At 40.4% G+C, this 21,799-nt stretch overlaps 1 protein-coding gene across 4 annotated transcripts in view; it reads left to right on the top strand.

The window, feature by feature from the left end:
- Window positions 1–21,799, top strand: part of MAGI3 (membrane associated guanylate kinase, WW and PDZ domain containing 3) — a 312,781-nt gene that overhangs the window by 174,458 nt on the left and 116,524 nt on the right. For all 4 annotated transcript variants that reach the window (XM_056139117.1, XM_056139116.1, XM_056139119.1 and 1 more), the window contains exon 2: window positions 2,235–2,351. In XM_056139117.1, coding sequence (XP_055995092.1) covers window positions 2,235–2,351 — 117 coding nt within the window. The remainder of the gene's footprint in view (window positions 1–2,234; window positions 2,352–21,799) is intronic.

Raw genomic sequence — 21,799 nt, 5'->3', positions numbered from 1 at the left:
ATGAAAGAAAGCATTGCAGCTACTATTTCTTATTCAGTAAAAAAGGTATTTTGTCTTGGCATTGCTCTTTGCCAGTTGTCTGAAGTCTTGTCTAATCAACAGTATTTGGACTTCTCTGGTTTCCATTTCATGTTCAGCCCTTACTAAACAGTTATTGAAATCATATTTCTGCTCTCCCCATACTTTTCTGCTTAACATCTGTTGAACCCTAATATTTCAACTTCCATTTTCTCTACCCTACCACAACCCCCAATATTTCACTCTCTTATCTATTCCCATGGAATCCTGAAACCATGTTTATGGATAAAAATTACCCCTTCGATCTAGGGCTGGGTAGAGGCTCTAGGGATGTGTTTAGATGGCTTTCTGGATCAGTATGGGTAGGAAGTATGATTTGAGACAACAGAGAGTGAATGTGTTTGGGTAGGAGATCACTAAAACTAGAGCATTCAGAACTTTCTAGGTCCTGTACAGAAGTTTGGGTTTTAATACAAATACAGTAAGGAGTTATTAGGTGACTCTAAACAGAGAAATGGTGATCTGATTGATAGTTTAGTGGGTAGGGATGGGGGGTGGTTAGGCCACAGTAGGTGGTCCTCATGGGATTCTTCAGACTCTGTACTAAGGGCTCATTCCCTGCCTTAATGGGGGACCATGAGTGCTGGGATTGAATAAGGGTTGGCCAAGACCAGGCAAGCACTTTAACCTCCACACTATCCCTCCAGCCCAGATTTCTGTTTTAAGTGTCACTCATGGCTTAAAGAGAATAGCTCAAAGGGCATCAGGGCATGCTGTGCATTTGGGAGCCCAGGGGTCGGTGGGTGGGGGCGGGGGGGTGGGAATCGATCCCCAGTACCAGCACCAAGTGCCTGCTGCCACCCTTCCAGTCTCACCCTGTGTCTCTGTGAATAATGATCGCTAGACAGAAACAAGTATGTAAGACTGTCTCCAAGTTCCAGATGAGAAGTGGTGATGACTTAGAGCCATGGCAGTGGAAGTGGAGAGGGGGACAGTGGGGGACATGGTTTAGAGACAAAGCTGGTAATGATGGTGAATGAATTGGACCTGGAGATTAAAAAGAGGTAAAGGTAAAAGGCCCTCCCGTTGATCATCGATTTGCTCGAGCGGGCCCAGTAATGTCTCCATTGGAGACTTTGTTGTTACTGTGTTTGGCATATCGAATACGTCACGGGGAGCTTGCCAGGCTCTGCCGTGGGAGCGAGATACTCTCAGTAGCTTGCCGGGCTCTCCGAGAGGGGTGGAGGAATCGAACTCGGGTCGGCCATGTTGGCTGCGTGCAAGGCAAACGCCCTACCGCTGTGCTATCGCTCCAGCCCCAAATTAAAAAGAGAAAAGGTGGAATTAGGGATAATTTCTAGTTTTGGGGTTTATTCTACTGTATCCTTAATGCTGTTATTCTCAAATCAGGGAAAATCAGTATAGAAGAAAACAGTGGGTGAAGATGAAATGAAGAATTCTGGGCTGTCTGAAATTTGAGGTGCTTATTTGACTTCCAAATATATCTGTAATCTATATGTATGGGGTTAATGAGTTTGGAGCTTGGTGGCAATTGTTTAGGAAAAAAGGCATAAGAATTAGAAAGTTATCAGTATATGCATGGTACTTAAAAGCCTTGGGATTGAATGAGTTATTTTGGATAGCTGTAATATTTTCTTTCCTCTCCCCTACCATGTAAAATTATGCCCAGGTTATATACTTTACGTCTATCCTGCATTTCAAAATAATTATCACACATACTGCTTTTATTTTTGGTTTTGGTTTTGGGCGCCATGCCCAGCAGTGCTTGGAGTTTACTTTTGGCTTTATGCTTAGGAACCACTCCTGACATTACCTAGGGGGCCATATGCAGTGCCAGGAATTGAACCCCTGTACTGTCTCTCTGGTTCCTGTTGCAGGTTTTATGCCAATCTTCTTTCCTTTTCTTTTTCTTTTTTATTTCCACAAAAATTGTAGTGTGATCATTATGTGAAGTTTAAAAAAAATGTGCCAGTATTACTTAAAAGCAGGGTGTGACAATTATGTGGTGGTGATGATTATACAGTAAAATATCGTGTTTAATTATACTGCCTGTGATAATTTGATATTATCTTGTTTCAGTAAGATAGTCTAATTTTTTTACGCCCTTGATAGCTAAATAGTTTGAAGAGGTATAATCACACATGTGTATTTAACTGACAATCTAATAATTATCTTCTGCTTTTCATTTTTTGTAGGAAAAGTCATCAATAAAGACTTGCGACATTACCTGAGTCTTCAGTTTCAGAAAGGCTCAATTGACCACAAACTGCAGCAGGTGATCAGAGACAATCTTTACTTGAGAACCATTCCATGTAAGTATGAGATGGAGAGTGTCTCTCTGTTGTTACTGTTTCATTGATCACCTGGAAATAATTCAGTAGGGTAACTTATGAGTTATGTAATTGGCAACTAGAGTCAAGCAAATATTGTATAAGGAGAAAAATTTTCAGAGAATTTTTCAGGGGTTTTGGCTGGAGCGATAGCACAGCGGTAGGGCATTTGCCTTACAAGCGGGGAACATGGGCGACCCAAGTTCGATTCCTCCGCCCCACTCGGAGAGCCCAGCAAGCTACTGAGAGTATCTCGCCTGCACGGCAGAGCCTGGCAAGCTCCCTGTGATGTATTCGATATGCCAAACACAGTAACAACAAGTCTCATTATGGAGACGTTACTGGGCCTGCTCAAGCAAATCTGTGAACAACGGTAGGACTGTGACCTTTGTTTTTAGAAGTAGAAAATTTCTTTCTCTAACTTGAGTGAAGTATGATACGCCAAGCATAGCTCTTTTGATTCTTCTTTGGGAGACCCAAATAGCATTCTCATCCTGTTTTTGTAGGGCCCAGGTCTCTGAGGCTTATGTTAATGCAGGAAGAAAGGTTGAGTTGAAGAGATGTTCCCGGAGCTGGAGGTTCTTTGTCCTCTTAGCTGTTTCTTCGATGCTCTTGAAGACGTTCTAATCTTCCTTCTGCACAACTCAGGTGCCAGGTCATTCGTCATGTTGAGTTCTTGACCTAGGTACACAGAACTGCAGCATTTGGAGATGTCTGTTCCATTGAGAGTGAATGGAACATCGGAACGAGTCCATTGCTCATAAACACTGTCTTCATGAAATTTAGCTGCAGTCCAACCTTTTCACACTCATGGTCGAAGTCGGCCAGCATTTGTGCTGCTTGGCTAATGTTTGGAGTTATTAGAACGATGTCATCAGTGAAGTGGAGGTGGTGTAGTTGCCGACCATCTATCTTCACTCCCATTCCTTCCTATTCCAGTCATCGCATGACGTTCTCAAGGGTGGCACTGAAAAGTTTTGGTGAAATAGTATCACCCTGCGGAACCCCTCTCTTGACATTGATGATATATTGTGTGATGATATATTGTCTGGTATGGTAAATTTCTTTCTTATTCCCCTGACTCTGCAGTTTTCCCAGCACTGTTTATTGAAGAAACTTCCTTTTTACCATTGTATATTTTTGTTCCCTGAGATTAAAAAAGCAATTGTATTAATTATTTAAGACAATAGTAAATTTTTAAATATGTTCCTGTTTTACAGGTAAGAAGCATACAGTGCTTTCTCTGCCTTCTCTATTACAATCCATTTTGATTCTTTTTTTTTTTGGAGGGGGTATTTGGGCTACACCGGCATTGCTCAGGGGTGATTCCTGCTCTGCACTCAGAAATCACCCCTGGTGGTGCTTGGGATCAAACCTGGGTTGGCCACATGTAGGGCAAGCACCTTACCCACTGTACTATCTCTCCAGCCCCCTCCGTTTTGAATTTTTGTCTAAATGTTTTTCTTTCTATATATTCCAATATTAATAGTGTTACTAGAGACCTGATTGTTGTTGTAGTGAGTTTTATTTATTTTGTGTTTGGGCCCCACGCGGTGGTGTTCAACGCTTACTCCTGGCTCTATTGCTCAGGAATCCCTCATGGCAGGGCTTGGGGAAACAACACATGGGGTGCTGGGAATGGGGCCTGAGTCAGCCAGAGGCAAGCCAATGCTTTACCTGCTATACTCTTTTTCCAACTCCTGATAACTTTTTTCAATTTAATTTTAAAAACATATAGCCTGAAGTTATGTGTTTTAAGTGTTGGTTCCATCAGTGGAGGTCCAGGGAACAAACAATCAAATGCAGAGAACGTTATGGTTTGTTTTCCTTTTTTATATATTTGTAACTCTAGATACTGGCTTTTAAGATAGATCTGTAATTCTTGACTTTTTTTCCTGATATCTACTGTTCCATTTCTCACTAAGACGTTCTAGGTAGCTTTTTATAAATTTTACTTTATTTTTATAAAGTTGTTCACACTAATTTGTTACATTTACTCTTCCAACACCAGTCCCACCTACATAACTTCTTCCCACCACCATATTTCAAATGTTTTCTTTCTGTTTTTTATTTTTTATTTTTTTTAATTTTTATTAGTGAAACACCATGAGGTACAGTTGTAGACTTACAAATTGTTGTGCTTGGGATTCAGTTATACAATAATCGAGTACCCATCTCTCCACCAGTGCCCATTCTCCACCACAACTGACCCCAGTATCCCTCCCACCCCCATCTCCCCATCCCATCCTGCCTCTGTGGCAGGGCATTCTCTTTTGTTCTCTCTCTCCTTTTGGGTGCTATGGTTTGCAAAAGAAGTTAGATACTTTCTTAAATAGCTGTCTCAGCACATTAACCTCACCCTCTTGCATGAACTACTTACTTTTGGGGGCTGGGAGCAGAGGCTCCTGAGTAGTGCCCAGAAGACCTGGCACCAATCCAGTAGATCAGTGGTAGGGTCTGTGGATTCATGCTGTCAAGGATCACCCCAGTCACCCAGAATTGCCTAGAGAGCTCCAGAGCTGTATCAGGAGATGCAGTAATCAGGAGATGATGTGGTGTGGACAGTCGAACCAGGGCTGGCCACGTGAAAGGCATGCATTGTACCCCCTGAGCTCTACTGCTTTGAAACAACAGATAGCATTCTGGAGACATAAAAGGTTAGGTAACAAACGATTTCAGCATCATGTTTCTAGCATCTTACTAGTTGCTTTCATGTGGGCAAGTTAATCTTGACTTCAGAATCTCCACAGAGGAAGTGAGATGAACAAGATTCAGTTTATGTCCTTATTATTGGCATTAAAATGAGAGCATGGATGTGAAGTACTGACCTAGTGGTGCTGGTGCTGGGGCAGAGTTGGTTCCTTCCAGACACTCCAGTGCCTCCTGCATCGCTGCCTCATCTTTTCTCTGCCAAGGGCCATATCTGATCCCTGTCCATCTATCGTATTTTCCTCAGACACTCCCATTGGCAAGACTTGACTTCTCAACAGGTATAAAGTATCTTTTATTTTTATTCTTTTGTTTTGGGCCACGGGAGAACCCAGCAGGCTACCGAAAGTATCCTGTCCGCACGGCAGAGTCTGGCAAACTTCCCGTGTCATACTCAATATGCCAAATACCAGTGACAATGATAGGTCTCATTCTCCTAGCCCTGAAAGAGCATTTAATGTGGCTCTTTTAAAATCTCAGGGCTAGGAAGAAGGAGACGTTACTGGTGCCTGCTCGAGGCAATCGACAAACAACAGGATGATCATGATCGTGATCATTTTGGGCCACCACCTAGCAGTGCTCAAGGCTTATTCCTAGCTCTGCACTCAGGGTTTACTCCTGGTGGGATTTGGGGACCACAGTGGGTGCTGGGGATCAAACGCAGGCTGGCTGTGTATAAGACCCTACCTGCTGTCTTATCTCTCCAGACCCAGTTTTTGTTTTTAAATCTGACTCTTTATCTGTGTATTCCTTCCATAAATACTTTTTTAGATTTCATCATTGCAACACTTGCCTTCTTTTCCTTGCTTTTGCCTGATAAATTTTTGTGTCTTTTTGTTCTCTTTATCTTTCTAAATCTCTCTAAGTTTCTTGCTTTAGAAATAGTGCTGGCCATTATTTAACAACCACCTTGCAGTTTTCTTTATTTCTGTTGAAAGAATCAGCTTCTTTCCTTTAGATATTGCCATGTTTTCATTTTACTCACATTGTCTTTTTATGTGAAATCTTTCACAGTGACTCTTTTATTTACTCTCTTTCTAGGAAAGATTTCATGTTCATTCTAATGTCCTCCTTTATGGCATTATATTATAATGTCCTTTTGTTTTCATCCCTACTGTAAACAATATTAAAATTATTTCCATTTATTCTTTCTTTCCTTTCATTTGTCTTGAAGTAATGTCATTTTACTCCCAACAAATAAAATGAAATCACCAGCCTTATTCTTAGCATAGGCTTCCCTCATTCTCACTGTTTCTTGATTGTTAAACTGTATCTGTATGGTTAAGCAAACTTCCCTTTAAAACCATACTTTATTCACTCTTTTTTTATGGATAAAAATAATGTATCTCTTTCTTTTAAAAATTTTTTAAATCAAATATCCATAAGATAGACTATTACAAAGCTGTTGGTGATTGGATTTCAATCATACAATCATCCAATACACATCTCTCCACCAGTATAATTTCCCACCACCAATGTCCCCCGTTTCCTTCCCATCATCCCCCAACACCCCCCACCTCCTCCACCCTCCCCACCTTTCTTCTCTCTCTCTCTCTCTCTCTCTCGTTTTGTCATTATGGTTTGCGATACAGGTACTAAGAGTTCATCCTGTTTGTTCAAGGCATTAGTATTTTTATCAGGAAGGTAAGGCTGAAGTAGCTTTTTTTAACTGGTGGCAGCTTTGGGGTGTGAACATGACTACCAAGTCTTCTGGAAGTACAGGGAGGTGGAACCCTGAGAAAGCCTGGAGATTTCAGTTGCAAAATCCACATACCTGAATTTTCAGCAGATTTCATCTTCTAAATATATCTCCCCAGATGGTAGAGTCCAACCAGGGGCATGACAGCGATTTTGGATTGTGGAAGCAAGCGGCTGTGGAGAGCGTTTCTGCTTGAGTGGGCACTAGGCTGGCCCACCCGCTCCAATTTACTCTAGTCTATTCATCCTTGCCCAGGTCTGAGACTAACAGTAGCTTTTGATCTCTTTTGAGATTTATTTGTGGGTCTCTGAAGCAAGGCCAACCAGTGAGTTTGTATAGCTGAGCCAAAAGTGGTTGTGGGCATGGCTCCTATATACCTAACTTTTGTCTATTTAATTTCTCAGTAAGCTTGGTCCTGGGTTGCTGGGGGCAGTCCAGAGGTACAGTGTGGAATTTGGGGATATCAGGAAGCCTGAAGATACCATCAGGCTGCTGATGCACTTGCTCCAGCGGTACAGGTATAACCTGTTGGCGGCACTATACCCCCTAACAATGTATCAATCCTTATGTTATTTCTTCAACAATTGTGATTATATAATGATTGTTCTTTACTTGATTTCCTAGGTAAAGTTCATAGACTTATCCAAGCAATGTTCTTTGTGTTTTAAAAATTGTTTTGATGGATAGGAAACCTTTGACTCATATTTTCTTCTCTTTTTTTAAAAAAAACTTATTTTTATTTAAACACTGTGACTTACAGAGTTGTTCATAATACTGTTGTCTCAGACATTTAGTGTTCCAACACCACCAGTTTGACCTTCCCTCCACCAATGTCCCCAGTTTCCCTCCCAACCCAAACCTATTCCCCTTAAGCATATAACATATACTTAATATTGCTTACTCCAGCAAAGTTAAGAAAATAGCAAATAATTCTATTTTAGAAAATAAATCAGTAAAAGTATTTATCATTACTATATGATTTTTACCTATGTAAATAAGGAAATTAAAACCATTTAATACAATATAATAAAAATGCCTATTCTCATTTACATAATAAAGTTTTCAACTCTGAAATCTAAAATATATTGCATTAAATTTTATCTTGTACTTGGATTTCATTATGGCAAAGATCATGTCTTACCTGTCATTAATAATTAATAAAACTTAAAAATTCCTGTCAGAGTTTACATGAAATAGGCAACGCCTACATATGTAGCACTGTAGCACTGTCCTCCTGTTGTTCATCGATTTGCTTGGTGGGCACCAGTAACGTCTCCATTGTGAGACTTGTTGTAAAAAAAAATTCCCCTACACTTTATTTAAACACTGGTTTACAAAGTTGTTCATGATGATTTATAGGCATTTAATATACCAACACCAATCACACCTCCACAATCACCTGCCCTCCACTCTTGTCTCCAATTTTCCCAACCATCCCTCATGCCTGCCCCCAAAGCAGACCCACAATAATTTATTTTGTATTGTTTGTTACCAATAAAATTGATAACAGAATGATAAAAAAAATTCCTTAGAAGAAAATTAGTGTAGATTATTGTATCTCACCATGGACACTAAGTTCTTATCTGAGAGATTACTAAAATGTTGTTACAGGTTAAGCCTTTTGTGTTAATGTGTTTGTTAGTCAAGATTGGTTGACTTCTATGTTATATCCCATCCAATCTGGTGTGCTACTAATGGATTATCACTGCTGTAGAGTTTGGAGATAGCATTCAGCCGCAAATGCATCATATGCTTCAGGAAATCTAGAATCTTTAACTAGGAGGTACAGCTGGAGTTAAATTTTTAACTGGGCAGTGGTTTTGGGTTGTGGACATAACTGCCAGAGCTTCCAGAAATACAGGGAGGTGGGGGATGTAGCCCTCCCAGCTCCAAGAAATCTGGAGATTTCAGTTACAGGGACCCATCATGTACCCGAACATTAGGCAGGTTAATTTCTCTGTGAGGCTCAGAGAGAAGAGGAAGAGAAGGAGAGAAGGAAAAAACAATTAAAATAATCTTTCTCCCTAAAAAGATCTTTTAAAAAAGATATTTCTCCCTAAAAAGATCTGATGATTTGGCACAGGCACTCAGTATACCAACACCAATCCCGTCGACACTATCACCTTCTTTAATAAATAATATTGAGATACCAGATGTGACCATTTGAGATGTTTATTGATAAATAATAATATTATTTAATTATAAATAATATTGAGATACCAGATGTGACCATTTGAGGTGCTTATTGATAAATAATAATATTATTTAATTATAAATGATATTGATATACCAGATGTGACCATTTGAGGTGCTTATTGATATTTATGTACCAGTGCTTCCAGGTCCTTAGGCAAGCTAAAACATTTCAAATTTGTACTCTAAGAGATCTTGTTAGGATTTTAAAAGGCTAGTCATTAGATACCATAAATCTCTCCTTTTCTCTCCCTGCCTCTCCCCAGAATCCCCCACCCTCCAGTTCTTGCTACTCAGGAGCCACTTCGTGGTGATACCCAACCCTGCTGTGCAGGTCTGATGGTTTGATGCTTGGGCCCGGTGGTTCTTGGTGGAGGTGGGGCATGTGATGCAAGGGATCAGTGAGGCATGCACTATAGTCCCCTGAGCTATCTCTCTGCTCTCCAGACATATTGAATTTTATTTCAGAAAAGGAGCAAAGAAACTAGATGAGCTTGGGCTACCTAATTGTACCAGAAAGTATGTGAATGCTTAAAAATTATAGAGACAGAATAGAAAAACATTTTTCTCCAAGCCATCTTGAAACGTTGTCCACTGACAAAGTCTGAGAGAGATATCTTTTGTTACATGAGTGATTCCTGAGAGAAGCAGAGTAAGAAGACCCTCCTTTTCACCCCCACCCCTACCCCCGCCCCCCAAACACACACACACACACACACACACACACACACACACACACACAAAGTATTCTGTGATTTCCTCAACTTTCTGCTTGGGGATATTTGATGGACCAGGTGGAATGGAGTAGATTAAGTTGGGAAAAATTTAGTTCGAGTGAAGTCCTAGATGTCTGGGAGACAGGATTGCATATCAGGAGAGAGCTAGGAGGAAAGGAAGTTTAAATAATCTGCATGTGTCCTCTTCAGGCTATTGCTTTAGTGTTCAGTTAAACTGAGAATTGAATGAGACACAAGATTGGGAAAAGAACTCACTAGAGAACGTTAAGGTTAACAATTCCCAGAGCTTACCCAGGACTGAAAGAAATTTGAGTTCTAACCAACCTAAGTGAAGGGATCCCAAAGGCTCATGCATTATTATAGGACACAGTGGTCATTAAATAAGTAAGTTCCTTGCGGCATGCTTTAGCAAAGCTTAATTAAACAAGTCCCAAAGTGATCGAGAAAATATGCATTTAAGATAACTTGTTAGCATAAAAGAAAGAAACTATGGATGGGATGGAGAACTTAGCAATGAAAGGAGAACACCAGAGTCTAGAAACTTAAAATAACATAATATTTAGAATGTCCAGAAACTAAATAGAACTTGAAAAATCCACTGCCTGGGCTTAGTTTAGTATTAACAATATTATTATATTATTAATTAAATAAATCAATGGATAATATTATTAATATTGATCTAGATAGATCTAGAAGAAAAGAATGGTTAACTTGAAGACATCACCATATAAAACTAATCAGTCTGGAAATGAGGAGAAAAAGACTGAAAAGGTAAACTTCTTTTTAAGAAATTAAAGCAATACATACTCTACTACGAAAAAGGACTAATTTGTAGTAGGTCGATACTCTTACTGTGAATAGCTCAAATTAGTAAATGTAAGTAACAGCCCTAAAATGTCAGGTATTGAAGAGGAGGCACAAAGGACTATAACCTGTTGATGCTCATTATCATGTCAGAATAAAGGAATCAGAAAATATACTGAAGATGTGGCTAAAATGTTTCTAAATTTGCCACAAAGTGTAAATTCACAGATATAAGATGCTCACAAACATCACCTAAAGAAGCAAAAAAGAAAACAACACCAACTAATAATATAATAATAATAAAAAAATAGTAATAAACCTCATTTCTTAAAACTAGTAATAAATGTCAGGGGAAAAAGATATCACATATTCATGAAAACAGAGTGCTGAATTATCAGAAAAAATAGATTAAGAAAAAGCTAGAAATCAAGCTGCATAGTTAATATGCTAGCAGAAAAAAATGCCAACCTAGATTTTTATGTGTAGCAGACATATTCTCAAACATAAAGAGAAAAAGGCTAGGGAGAATGAGGCCAGCATTAAGGTGCTTGCTTTGCACTAGACCAACCTGAATTTAGTCCCCACCACCGTGTAGTTCTCTAAGCAGCACCAAGAGGATCCCTGAGCACAGAATGAGGAATAAAATCCCTGTGTATAGGCAGATGTAGCCCAACCCTGTTAAGAGAGAGAGAGAGAGAACTTTTCTGACAAAAACATTAGGAATTTGTTTCTTCTTGTAGTGCAGACTTGCACTGTAAGCAATAACAGACTGACAGAACTTAAGAGAAATGAACAGACACCCTTATATGCAGTCCGCCAGATCTCCAGCTGACTTCTCACAAGTATCCTGATGGGTACTCTGTGGGTACCCCAGAGGTTCCCCCCAGAGGATTTCAGCAGGTAATCAATCATGTTATCTTTGTGTGTGTGTGTGTGTGTGTGTGTGTGTCAGAAATTCTTCTTCTTTTTTTATTTTATTTTTTAATAGTGAAACACCATGAGGTACAGTTGTAGACTTACAAATTTTTGTGCTTGGGTTTCGATTATACAATGATCAAATACCCATCCCTCCACCAGAGCCCATTTTCCACCACCAAGGATCCTAGTATCCCTCCAACACCCATTCCCCCCCATCCCACCCTGCCTCTGTGGCAGGGCATTCCCTGTTGTTTTCTCTCTCCTTTTGAGTGTTGTGGTCTGCAAAAGAGGCATTGAGTGGCAATCATGTTTGGTCCATAGTCTACTTTCGAAATGCATCTCCCATCCTGAGAGGATCCTCCAGACACCCTTTATTTGGTGCTCCCTTCTCTATCTGAGCTGTCCTTTCCCCTAGAATGCCCGGCTAGCCTCTAAGCCATGGAGTTATCCTCCTGGTACTGATCTCGGCTATTCTTGGGTATTAATCTCCTATTTTGTTACTTTATGTCACCCAGATGAATGCAATCTTTTTATGTCTGTTCCTCTCTTTCTGACTCATTTCGCTTAGCATGATACTTTCCATGTAGTACCACTCGTATGTAAATTTCATGACTTCATCTTTTCTAACAGCTACATAGTACTCCTTTGTGTAGATGTACCAAAGTTTCTTTAACCATTCATCTGTTCTGGGGCACTCAGGTTTTTTCCAGATTCTGGCTATTGTAATGAGTGCTGCAATGAACAAACAAGTGCAGATGTCACTTCGACTATACATTTTTGCCTCTCTGGGATATATTCCAAGTAGTGGTATTGCTGGGTCAAATGGGAGCTCAATTTCTAATTTTTTTAGAATCATCCATACTATTTTTCAAAAGGGCTGAACCAGTCGGCATTCCCACCAACAGTGAAGGAGTGTCCCTTTCCCACCACATCTGCACCAGCATTGGTTGCTTTTGTTCTTTTGGATGTGGGCCAGTCTCTGAGGTGTGAGATGGTATCTCATTGTGGTTTTGATCTGCATCTCCCTGATTAATGATGTAGAGCATTTTCTCATGTGCTTTTTTGCCATTCAGATTTCTTCTTTGAGAAAGTTTCTGTTCATTTTACTGCCCCATTTTTTATGGGGTTGCATGTTTTCTTCTCGTGGAGTTCAACCAGTAATTTATATATCCTTGACATCAACCCCTTGTCAGATGTTTATTCGGCAAGTATCCTTTCCCATTCTGTAGACTATCTTTGTATTTTGGTCACTGTTTCTTTGGAGGTGCAGAAGCTTCGTAGTTTAAGATAGTCCCATTTATCTATCTCTATTTTCACTTGCTCGGCCAGTGGCATGACATCTTTGAAGATACCATTAGCTTCAATGTTGTGGAGGATTTTGCCAACTTTTTGCCAACTTTGTCTTCAGTGTACCTTATGGATTCCGGTCTGATGTTGAGGTCTTTAATCCATTTTGATCTTACTTTTGTACATGGTGTTAGGCAGAGTTCTGAGCCCATTTTTTTGCATGTAGCCGTCCAGTTTTGCCAACACATCTTGACAAAGAGGCTTCCCTTACTCCACTTCACATTTCTTGCACCTTTATCAAAGATTAGATGATCATATGACTGAGGGGAGATGTCAGTGTATTCAACCCATTCCATTGGTCTGCAGCTCTGCCTTTGTTCCAGTACCATGCTGTTTTTATTATTACTGCTTTGTAATAGAGTTTGAAGTTACGGAAGTTGATTCCTCCCATTTTCTTTTTCCCAAGAATTGCTTTAGCTATTCGTGGGGGCTTATTGTTCCATATGAATTTCAGGAGTGTTTGCTCCATTTCTTTGGAGAATGTCATGGGTATCCTTATAGGCAAAGCATTGAATTTGTACAATGCTTTGGGAAGTATTGCCATTTTGACAATGTTAACTCTCCCTGTTCATGATCAGAGATATCTTTCCATTTTCTCATGTCCTCTTAGAATCCAACTACTCATCAAAAAGATCATACACTATGACCAAGTAGGATTCATCCAGGGATGCAAGGATGGTTTACCGTTAGGAAATCAATCAACATAATCCATCATATCAACAAAAGGAAAGATAAAAAGCATATGATCATATCAGTGTATGCAGAGAAAGCATTTGACAAGATCCAGGGCCCGTTTATGATGAAAACCTAGCCAAAATGGGTATAGAGGGGACTTTCCTCAACATAGTTAAAGCCATCTACCACAAGCCTACAGCAAGCATCATCCTCAATGGGGAAAAACTGAGAGCCTTCCCTCTAAGATCAGAGACAAGACAAGGATGCCCACTATCTCCACTGCTGTTCAATATAGTACTGGAGGTACTTGCAATAGCGATTAGGCAAGAAAAAGATATTAAGGGCATTCAGGTAGGAAAGGAAGAAATCAAGCTCTCACTATTCGCAGATGATATGATACTATACTTAGAGAACCCTATAACCTCCATCAAGAAACTCCTAGAAACAATAGACTTGTATAGAAAAGTTGCAGGCTATAAAATCAGTACCCAAAAGTCCATGGCTTTCCTATACGCAAACAGTGAGAGAGAAGAAAGCGACATGAAAAAACAATCCTGTTCACAATTGTGCTCCAGAAAATCAAGTACCTAGGAATCAGCTTAACTAAGGAAGTAAAGGACCTGTACAAAAAAACTACAAAATGGTACTTCAGGAAATAAAAGAGGACATAATAAAATTGTGTTATCATTTTGGGCTTGATCACAGAGTCAAATTCTTTCCAGCAAATATGGATGCTTATAGATAATGACAAGAAATGACATCACTGCTTCATCACAGTATAGCTTGGTGCCTCTGAATCCAGACCCCTTGGGAACCAGGATAGCTGTTGCACTGGTCATTTTAGTGGTAGTGTTGATTACAAATACCAGCTGTGGTTGTATTCTCCCGAACACCAAGCACTTAAAGAGAAAAAAATGAGAACGTAAAATAAAATATTTTAGATTATTATGAGCTATAACATGATTTTACAATACTTTTAAGTAATATCAATTTTATGTAGGCATTTGAGAGCAGAACATCTTAAAAGAAGGGGCAATTTGTATAAAAACAAATATTAAAGACCATTTAAAAATTGAAAAAAGACTAACCACACACATTTTATATTTGAATTTTTCATTATGCAAATGAACTTCTATGTATAACATCAATTGTGTTGGATCTTTGGTCACAAATATTCCTGACATAAGAAAGCAAACTCGTTTTGCATGAGTTGAAAATCAAACTCATCAAATGAAGCATGTCAAAAAGTAATTTCAAATTAGTAGACTATACACCGAACATGATTGTCACTCAATGTCTCTTTTGCAAACCACAGCACTCAAAATGAGATAACTAAAGGGAATGCCCTGCCACAGAGGTAGAGTGGGATGGGGCATGGGAGGTGGGAGGGATACTGGGACTGGTGGTGGTGGAGAAAGGACACTGGTGGAGGAGTGGGTATTCGATAATTGCATAACTGAAACCCAAGCACAAAAATTTGTAGGTCTATAACTGTACCTCATGGTGTTTCACTAATAAAAATTTAAGGAGGAAAAAAAAGTAATTTCAAATTAGAACAGTAGTCAGTGGTAATTTATGTGGATTTGTCTCTCTCACCCTCCTTCCTGGCCCTCCCTCACCTCCCCACCTCCTTCTGCTTTTGATTTAGACTAGTGTCTGATTCCAAGTGGTCGAGTCCCCCTCCATTCACTCCTCTTTGCATGTCTTCTATTGAAGTATTTACAGAGCACTGAAGTGGAAATATGGGCAACATCAGAGAATATTGCGGAATAGCATTCAGAGGTCTAAAAAGGATTTTCTAACTGTGTTACACAGAATCACATGTCAAAAATGCCAATTTGAGAACTTACTGTGCTTCTAGAATTTGTTAATTTGGGGGAACACCACTTACAGGATTTATATAAATTATAAATCATATAGTCTTACTGATACTTTATTTCAAGAAAGCCCCACCATTAGCAGACAAGGCCGAAACACACTTGCAACATAGAACTGGACAGACTGTCACAGCTGCTTTCCCACATGTTTCTGTCCTGGTCTCAGAAAATGTCAACTTAACATTGTTTATACTTTACAATATCTGCTACATTACTTTCAGTTGCTAGCAATGGATTGCAAAATTAGTCTAGTTATATCTCCACATCAAATTGTCAAGCTTTAATTCTTCCAGAATTACATTTTTTTCCACCCTCATTTTCCTTATCACCTGATTTTTCTTGGGATTTAGAAAAACTAATTTACTGAGAAACTTTAGGAAGGAATTCCAAAATTCACATGGAAACACTAATGTGAATCAGCTGTAAAGTTGTATATCACTAGTGGGAATGCAAAATATATCGAATTTGGGATTTTTTCTTATATAATCAAACATGCACTAACATAGAAACCATAGATTTTACTTCTAGATATAACATAGATTAAGATATATGTTTACCCGGATCAAATGGGAGCTCAATTTCTAATTTTTTGAGAATCGTCCATACTGTTTTCCAGAAGGGCTGAACCAGTGGACATTCCCACCAACAGTGAAGGAGTGTCCCTTTCTCGCCACATCCACGCCAGCATCGGTTGCTTTTGTTCTTTTGAATGTAGGCCAGTCTCTGAGGTGTGAGATGGTATCTCATTGTGGTTTTGATCTGCATCTCCCTGATGATTAATGATGTAGAGCATTTTCTCATGTGCTTTTTTGCCATTCGGATTTCTTCTTTGAGAAAGTTTCTGTTCATTTCATTGCCCCATTTTTGGATGGGGTTGGATGTTTTCTTCTTGTGGAGTTTAACCAGTTGACCCAGCATTTAACCATTTGACCCAGCAATACCACTCCTGGGAATATATCCCAGAGAGGCAAAAATGTATAGTCGAAGTGACATCTGCACTTGTTTGTTCATTGCAGCCCTCTTTACAATAGCCAGAAACTGGAAGAAACCTGAATGCCCAAGAACAGATGACTGGTTAAAGAAACTTTGGTACATCTACACAATGGAGTACTATGTAGCTCTTAGAAAAGATGAAGTCATGAAATTTACATACAAGTGGTACAATATGGAAAGTATCATGCTAAGCGAAATGAGTCAGAAAGAGAGGGATAGACATAGAAAGATTGCATTCATCTGGGGGATATAAAGTAACAAAGTATGAGATTAATACCCAAGAATAGCTGAGATCAGCACCAGGAGGATTACTCCATAACTTAGAGGCCAGCCGGGTATCCTAGAGGAAAGGGCTATTCAGATAGAGAAGGGAGCACCAAATAAAGGATGTTTGGAGGATCCTCCCAGGAGGGGAGATGCATGTCGAAAGTAGACTATGGACTGAACATGTTTGCCACTCAATGCCTCTTTTGCAGACCACAACACCCAAAAGGAGAGAGAGAACACAGGGGATTGCCCTGCCACAGAGACGGGGGGATGGGGGGATGGGGGTGGGAGGGATATTATCCATGGTGGTGGAAAATGGGCACTGGTGGAGGGATGGGTATCTGATCATTGTATAATTGAAACCAAAGCACAAAAAATTGTAAATCTACAACTTTAAAAAAAAAATAAAATAAAATAAAGGGGAAAAAAAAAAAGATATATGTTTACCCAAAGATCTCAAAATTTATGGAAGTTTGATTTATTATATTTAAAATTTGAGTATAAACAACTGTCCATTAGTGATGAAGGCACAATTTATAAAATACTATTTAATAGAATTTAATAGAATACCTGTCAACAGTAATCACTGTCATCACTGTCATCCCGTTGTTCATCGATTTGTTCAAATGGGCACCAGTAACATCTCCAGTAAAATTTGAATGTGAAAAATGGATAAATCAGAAGTTTCATGCTAATTATAAGAAACCAGTTGAGAGAGAGAGAGAGAGAGAGAGAGAGAGAGAGAGAGAGAGAGAACTTGATTTGGTTCTTGGTACCACATATAGTCTTGCAAGCCCCTCCAGGAGTGTTCTCTCACACAGAGTCAGTAGTTAGCCCTGAGCACTTTTGGGTGTCAACCCAAAACAGGAAGAGGAAAGAAGGGAGGGAAGAAGAGAAGGAGGGCGGAAGGGAGGGAGGGAGGGAGGAAGGGAGGAAATAAGGGAAGAAGGGAGGAAGGAAGAAGCTATTATCAGATTCAAATTGTTGTGTGAGTCTTAGGAGATTCTATTAAAGGCAAAGCTATAGTGAAGACAGACCCCTGACCTCCACAGATGGGGCACAGGAAAAGGCAGAATCAAACTTTTTTAGAGGTGATGGTTCCCAGAATCTATCAAATTGTACTGCTAAAGTCAGTGAATTTTGTTGTAGGTAAATTAGATTCAAATAAAGTAACCACAAGAATTCCAACCATTGTTTTATACATTAACAATTAGAAAATGAAAGTTTACAAAAAAGAACTTTCATAATAGTAAAAAATACTTGAAATACTATAGTCAGTTTCTAAAGAAATGTAAAAAGTCTCTATGGTAAAATTGAAGTGCATTAAGGAATTTTAAAACATATTGACGGAACAAAGTTAGTCTGGTCTAGATACAAGTTCTCTTCAAGTTGATTATTAGATTGCATCTAACACCATAAAAATTGCAGCAGTGCTAACCTGATTTCCGAATTTATTTGGAAAAGATCTGATTAGAAAAGATGCTAGAGTGGAGGATTTCCTGAACTGTGTCCCATACTGCAGCACTTGAGCAATTGTGCAAGAATGGCCTGTGCCTGGGAAGTGTTACAGGAAGCTCAGTGCTGACCAGCCGGGCTCTCCCAGAGGCCTCGATAATATTCCTATCACTGAAGTGCTGTGACTCATCAAAGAGGGAAATAGTTGACTTTTCAATGAATCTTACTGAGTAGCCATTTAAAAAAAAAAGGAAATTGATCCATTACCTCCTATTAGGCAAGAAAAAAAAGTCTATTTTAGGTGGTATGTGTGAAAAGTGAAGCTATAATACTCTAAGAAAAAGAGAATAGCTTTGTAGCTTTCCAGAACAGGAACGGGGGGGGGGGGGGGTAGCTATAAAGGTAAGGACTGATACATTTTACTACATTAAAATGAAAAACTCCTGTCACAAAAAAGGCCATTAAAAATGTAGAAACAGGGGGTATGGTGCCGCCAGCAGATCAGTCTGTACCTATGAGGTGAGTGCATCAGCAGCCTGATGGCACCGTCAGACTTTCAGATACCCCAAAATTGCTGCTGTGCCTTTGGCCAGACCCCAAGAACTTGGGGCAAACTTTACCAAGAAAGTAAATGGCTAAAAGTTAGTTATGTGGGAGACACACCCACAAACCACCTCCGGCTCAGCTATATAATTGGAGACATGGCCTCTCTGGTTCCTGATCGAACTGCTTAACGGCCATGATCTCAAAGACTCAGAAACGAATCTTGGAATCCAAAGGCTTTTGTCAGAAATACGTCTGCTCCTGCAGTAGGTTACTGGTGCTGGGCCACTCTAGGTGGCAATAGGTTTTGTGCCTTGGCCTGTTCCCCCTGGCGGCCTGGTGACCGCCATCCTCCAGAGGCTATTGGACAGTCAGGTTTGGGCCTGCAGTGACAAGACACGTGGTATCTCACCAGATGGGGGTGGAACTAGCCCTTTCCTCCCCATCCCAATGAGACCACAAATCACCGCCTACAAACTGCTTCTCTGGCTCCTGATCAAGCTGATTAACGGCCATGATCCCAGAAACTTAGAAACAAAAATTTCAAAACCTAGCTGCTTTTGGCAGAAATGCATCCAGACTACATACAAGGTGGCCACCACCTCAGAGCTTATTGGAAAGCCAGGTATGAGCCAGCCGTGACGGGGCAACTGCAGTCTCATGGGAAGGTGGGCAGTACCGACTCGTCCTTCACGCCCTACCGAGGTCACGACTTGCCCCCCACAAGCTGCTCTCCAGCACGGCCATGGCTCCAGAGGCAAAAGGACTTAATCCAGAGCCCGGCAGCTTGCAGCAGAAAAGTGAATGGACCATGCGTTAAACTACGGCACCATGCCTCCCCAGGAGGGAAAGGGTGTTGCTGCTCCCTTCTGCCTTCCTCACCCCCCCCCCCCCCACCAGCAGCAAGGTGGCCGCCACCTCAGAGCTTATTGGAAAGCCAGGTATGAGCTGGCAGTGATGGGGCAACTGCAGTCTCATGGGAAGGGAGACGGTACCAGCTCATCCTTCACACCCTACCGAGGTCACGAGTTGCCCCCCATAAGCAGCTCTCCAGCACGGCCATGGCTCCAGAGGCAAAAGGACTTAGTCTAGATCCCGGCAGCTAGTGGCAGAAAAGCAAATGGACCCATACGTTAAACTGTGGCACCATGCCTCCCCAGGAGGGAAAGGGTGTTGCTCCCTTCTGCCTTTTTACCCCCCAGCAGCAAGGTGGCCGCTGCCTCAGAGCTTATTGGAAAGCCAGGTATGAGCCAGTGGTGACAGGGCAACTGCAGTCTCATGGGAAGGGGGGCAGTACTGGCTTGTCCATCACACCCTACTGAAATCACAAGTTGCCCCACATGAGTGACTCTCCTGCACGGCCATGGCTCCTGAGGCAAAAGGACTTAATCCAGAGCCTGGCAGCTTGCTGCAGAAAAGTGAATGGACCAAGCGTTAAACTATGGCGCCATGCCTCCCCAGGAGGGAAAGGGTGTTGCTCCCTTCCGCCTTTTCCCTCCCCAGCAGCAGGGTGACCACCGCCTCAGAGCTTATAGGAAAGCCAGATATGAGCCGGCGGTGATGGGGCCACTGCAGTATCATGGGAAAGTGGGCGGTACCAGCTCGTCCTTCATGCCCTACCAAGGTCACGAGTTACCCCCCATGAGTGGCTCTCTGGCACAGCCATAACACCAGACGCACAGAAACCAATCTCGTAATTATCTGGCTCTTTGCAGAAATCCAAAATCATGTGGCCACTATTTCGGCCACACAACATTATATGATTCTCATAACCAGCTATAGAAAACAAAGTATTTCACAATGCCTTTTCGGCAATTCTGATTGTTGGGGGGGAAATTCTAAACAATAATGGTGCATCTTTTGTTGAAATAATGAATGTAATCAATGTAGAGAACAGTTAAGTAGAAATCATCTGCCTCACAGGCATTGGGGGTGGGGGTGGTATATTGTGGTTCTTGGTGGTGAAAAATGAGTACTGGTGAAGAGAAAGGTGTTTGATCATTGTATGATCAAGACTTAAACCTGAAAGCTTGGTAAATTTCCCCACAGTGATTCAATAAATAAGTAAAAGAAAAAAAATAAATAAAATTATGAAAAAAAAGTAAGGTGGAGTTCATGCCCAATTCAATCAGCTAATCAGTGGCTAAATAAATAGCAGTAAAAGGCCCTCCCGTTGATCGTCGATTTGCTCGAGCGGGCCCAGTAACGTCTCCATTGGAGACTTTGTTGTTTCTGTGTCTGGCATATCGAATACTCTCGGTAGCTTGCCGGGCTCTCCGAGAGGGGCGGAGAAATCGAACTCGGGTCGGCCATGTTGGCCGCTTGTAAGGCGAACGCCCTACCCGCTGTGCTATCGCTCCAGTACTCCTACATTAAAAAAAAAAAAACCTTAAAAACAATGAATTGTTTCTGAAAGAAAAAAATGATGAAAAGGAAATCACAGAGTAGGAGAAAATAGTCTGTTTTGCTACAATTTTTTTGTTTCCTGTAGTGTATCTAAAATTGGTAAACAGGGAGGAGAGAGATGTCAACTAACTGAATATTGTTTCTTATTACATGCTCCCAGCAAGATCATTTTTGTATCACCAGGTAGCAGCAGAGAAACAAGGACTGCAAACAGATAAATGTTTCCTGAACTCCATGGAACTGTCCCTCACTTCATTTGGGCTTTTTTTCTCAGTTTATTTTGAATTTTTGTTTGTATGCCAGAATTACTTGTGTTATTCCATTATTTGTATTAGAAATTCAGTTTATTTTGAATCTAATACTATTTAAAAATCATAAATTTTTTTCATACTTTAGTCCATGCTTTGGTTACTTTATGTTTCAATCAGTATGAGAAAACAGCCCCAGATTCTATTTTTGCATCATCTCTGCCTATTTTTGGTGCACAGTTTTGCAGAAAGCACTACTTAAGGAAAATATATTTTACGCTTTGTAGAATCACTTCATTTGGAAATATTTTTAACATATCAGCAGTTGAAACACACGTTAAAGTAACTAAACTTTTCAGTTCTCCTTGCCTTTATTTTTTGGGGGAAGACATTAGTGCATTTTAGAAGCTGTTAATAACTTAGGATGGTTGAAGCCAGAATGTAAAGAACTACAAATCAATCTTTAAAGTGTTGTAAATCCAATAGAACATAGCGAGAAAATTTAAGCAGCCTCTTTACAACAGAAGAAATCTGCGTGTCTACCACAATACATAAAACA

This window comes from Sorex fumeus, unplaced genomic scaffold, assembly GCF_029834395.1.
Source record: "Sorex fumeus unplaced genomic scaffold, SorFum_2.1 ptg000131l, whole genome shotgun sequence".
Taxonomy (NCBI): Eukaryota; Metazoa; Chordata; class Mammalia; order Eulipotyphla; family Soricidae; genus Sorex; species Sorex fumeus.
Note: the sequence above shows the minus strand (reverse complement) of the source record. Positions and strands in the feature narration are given on the sequence as shown.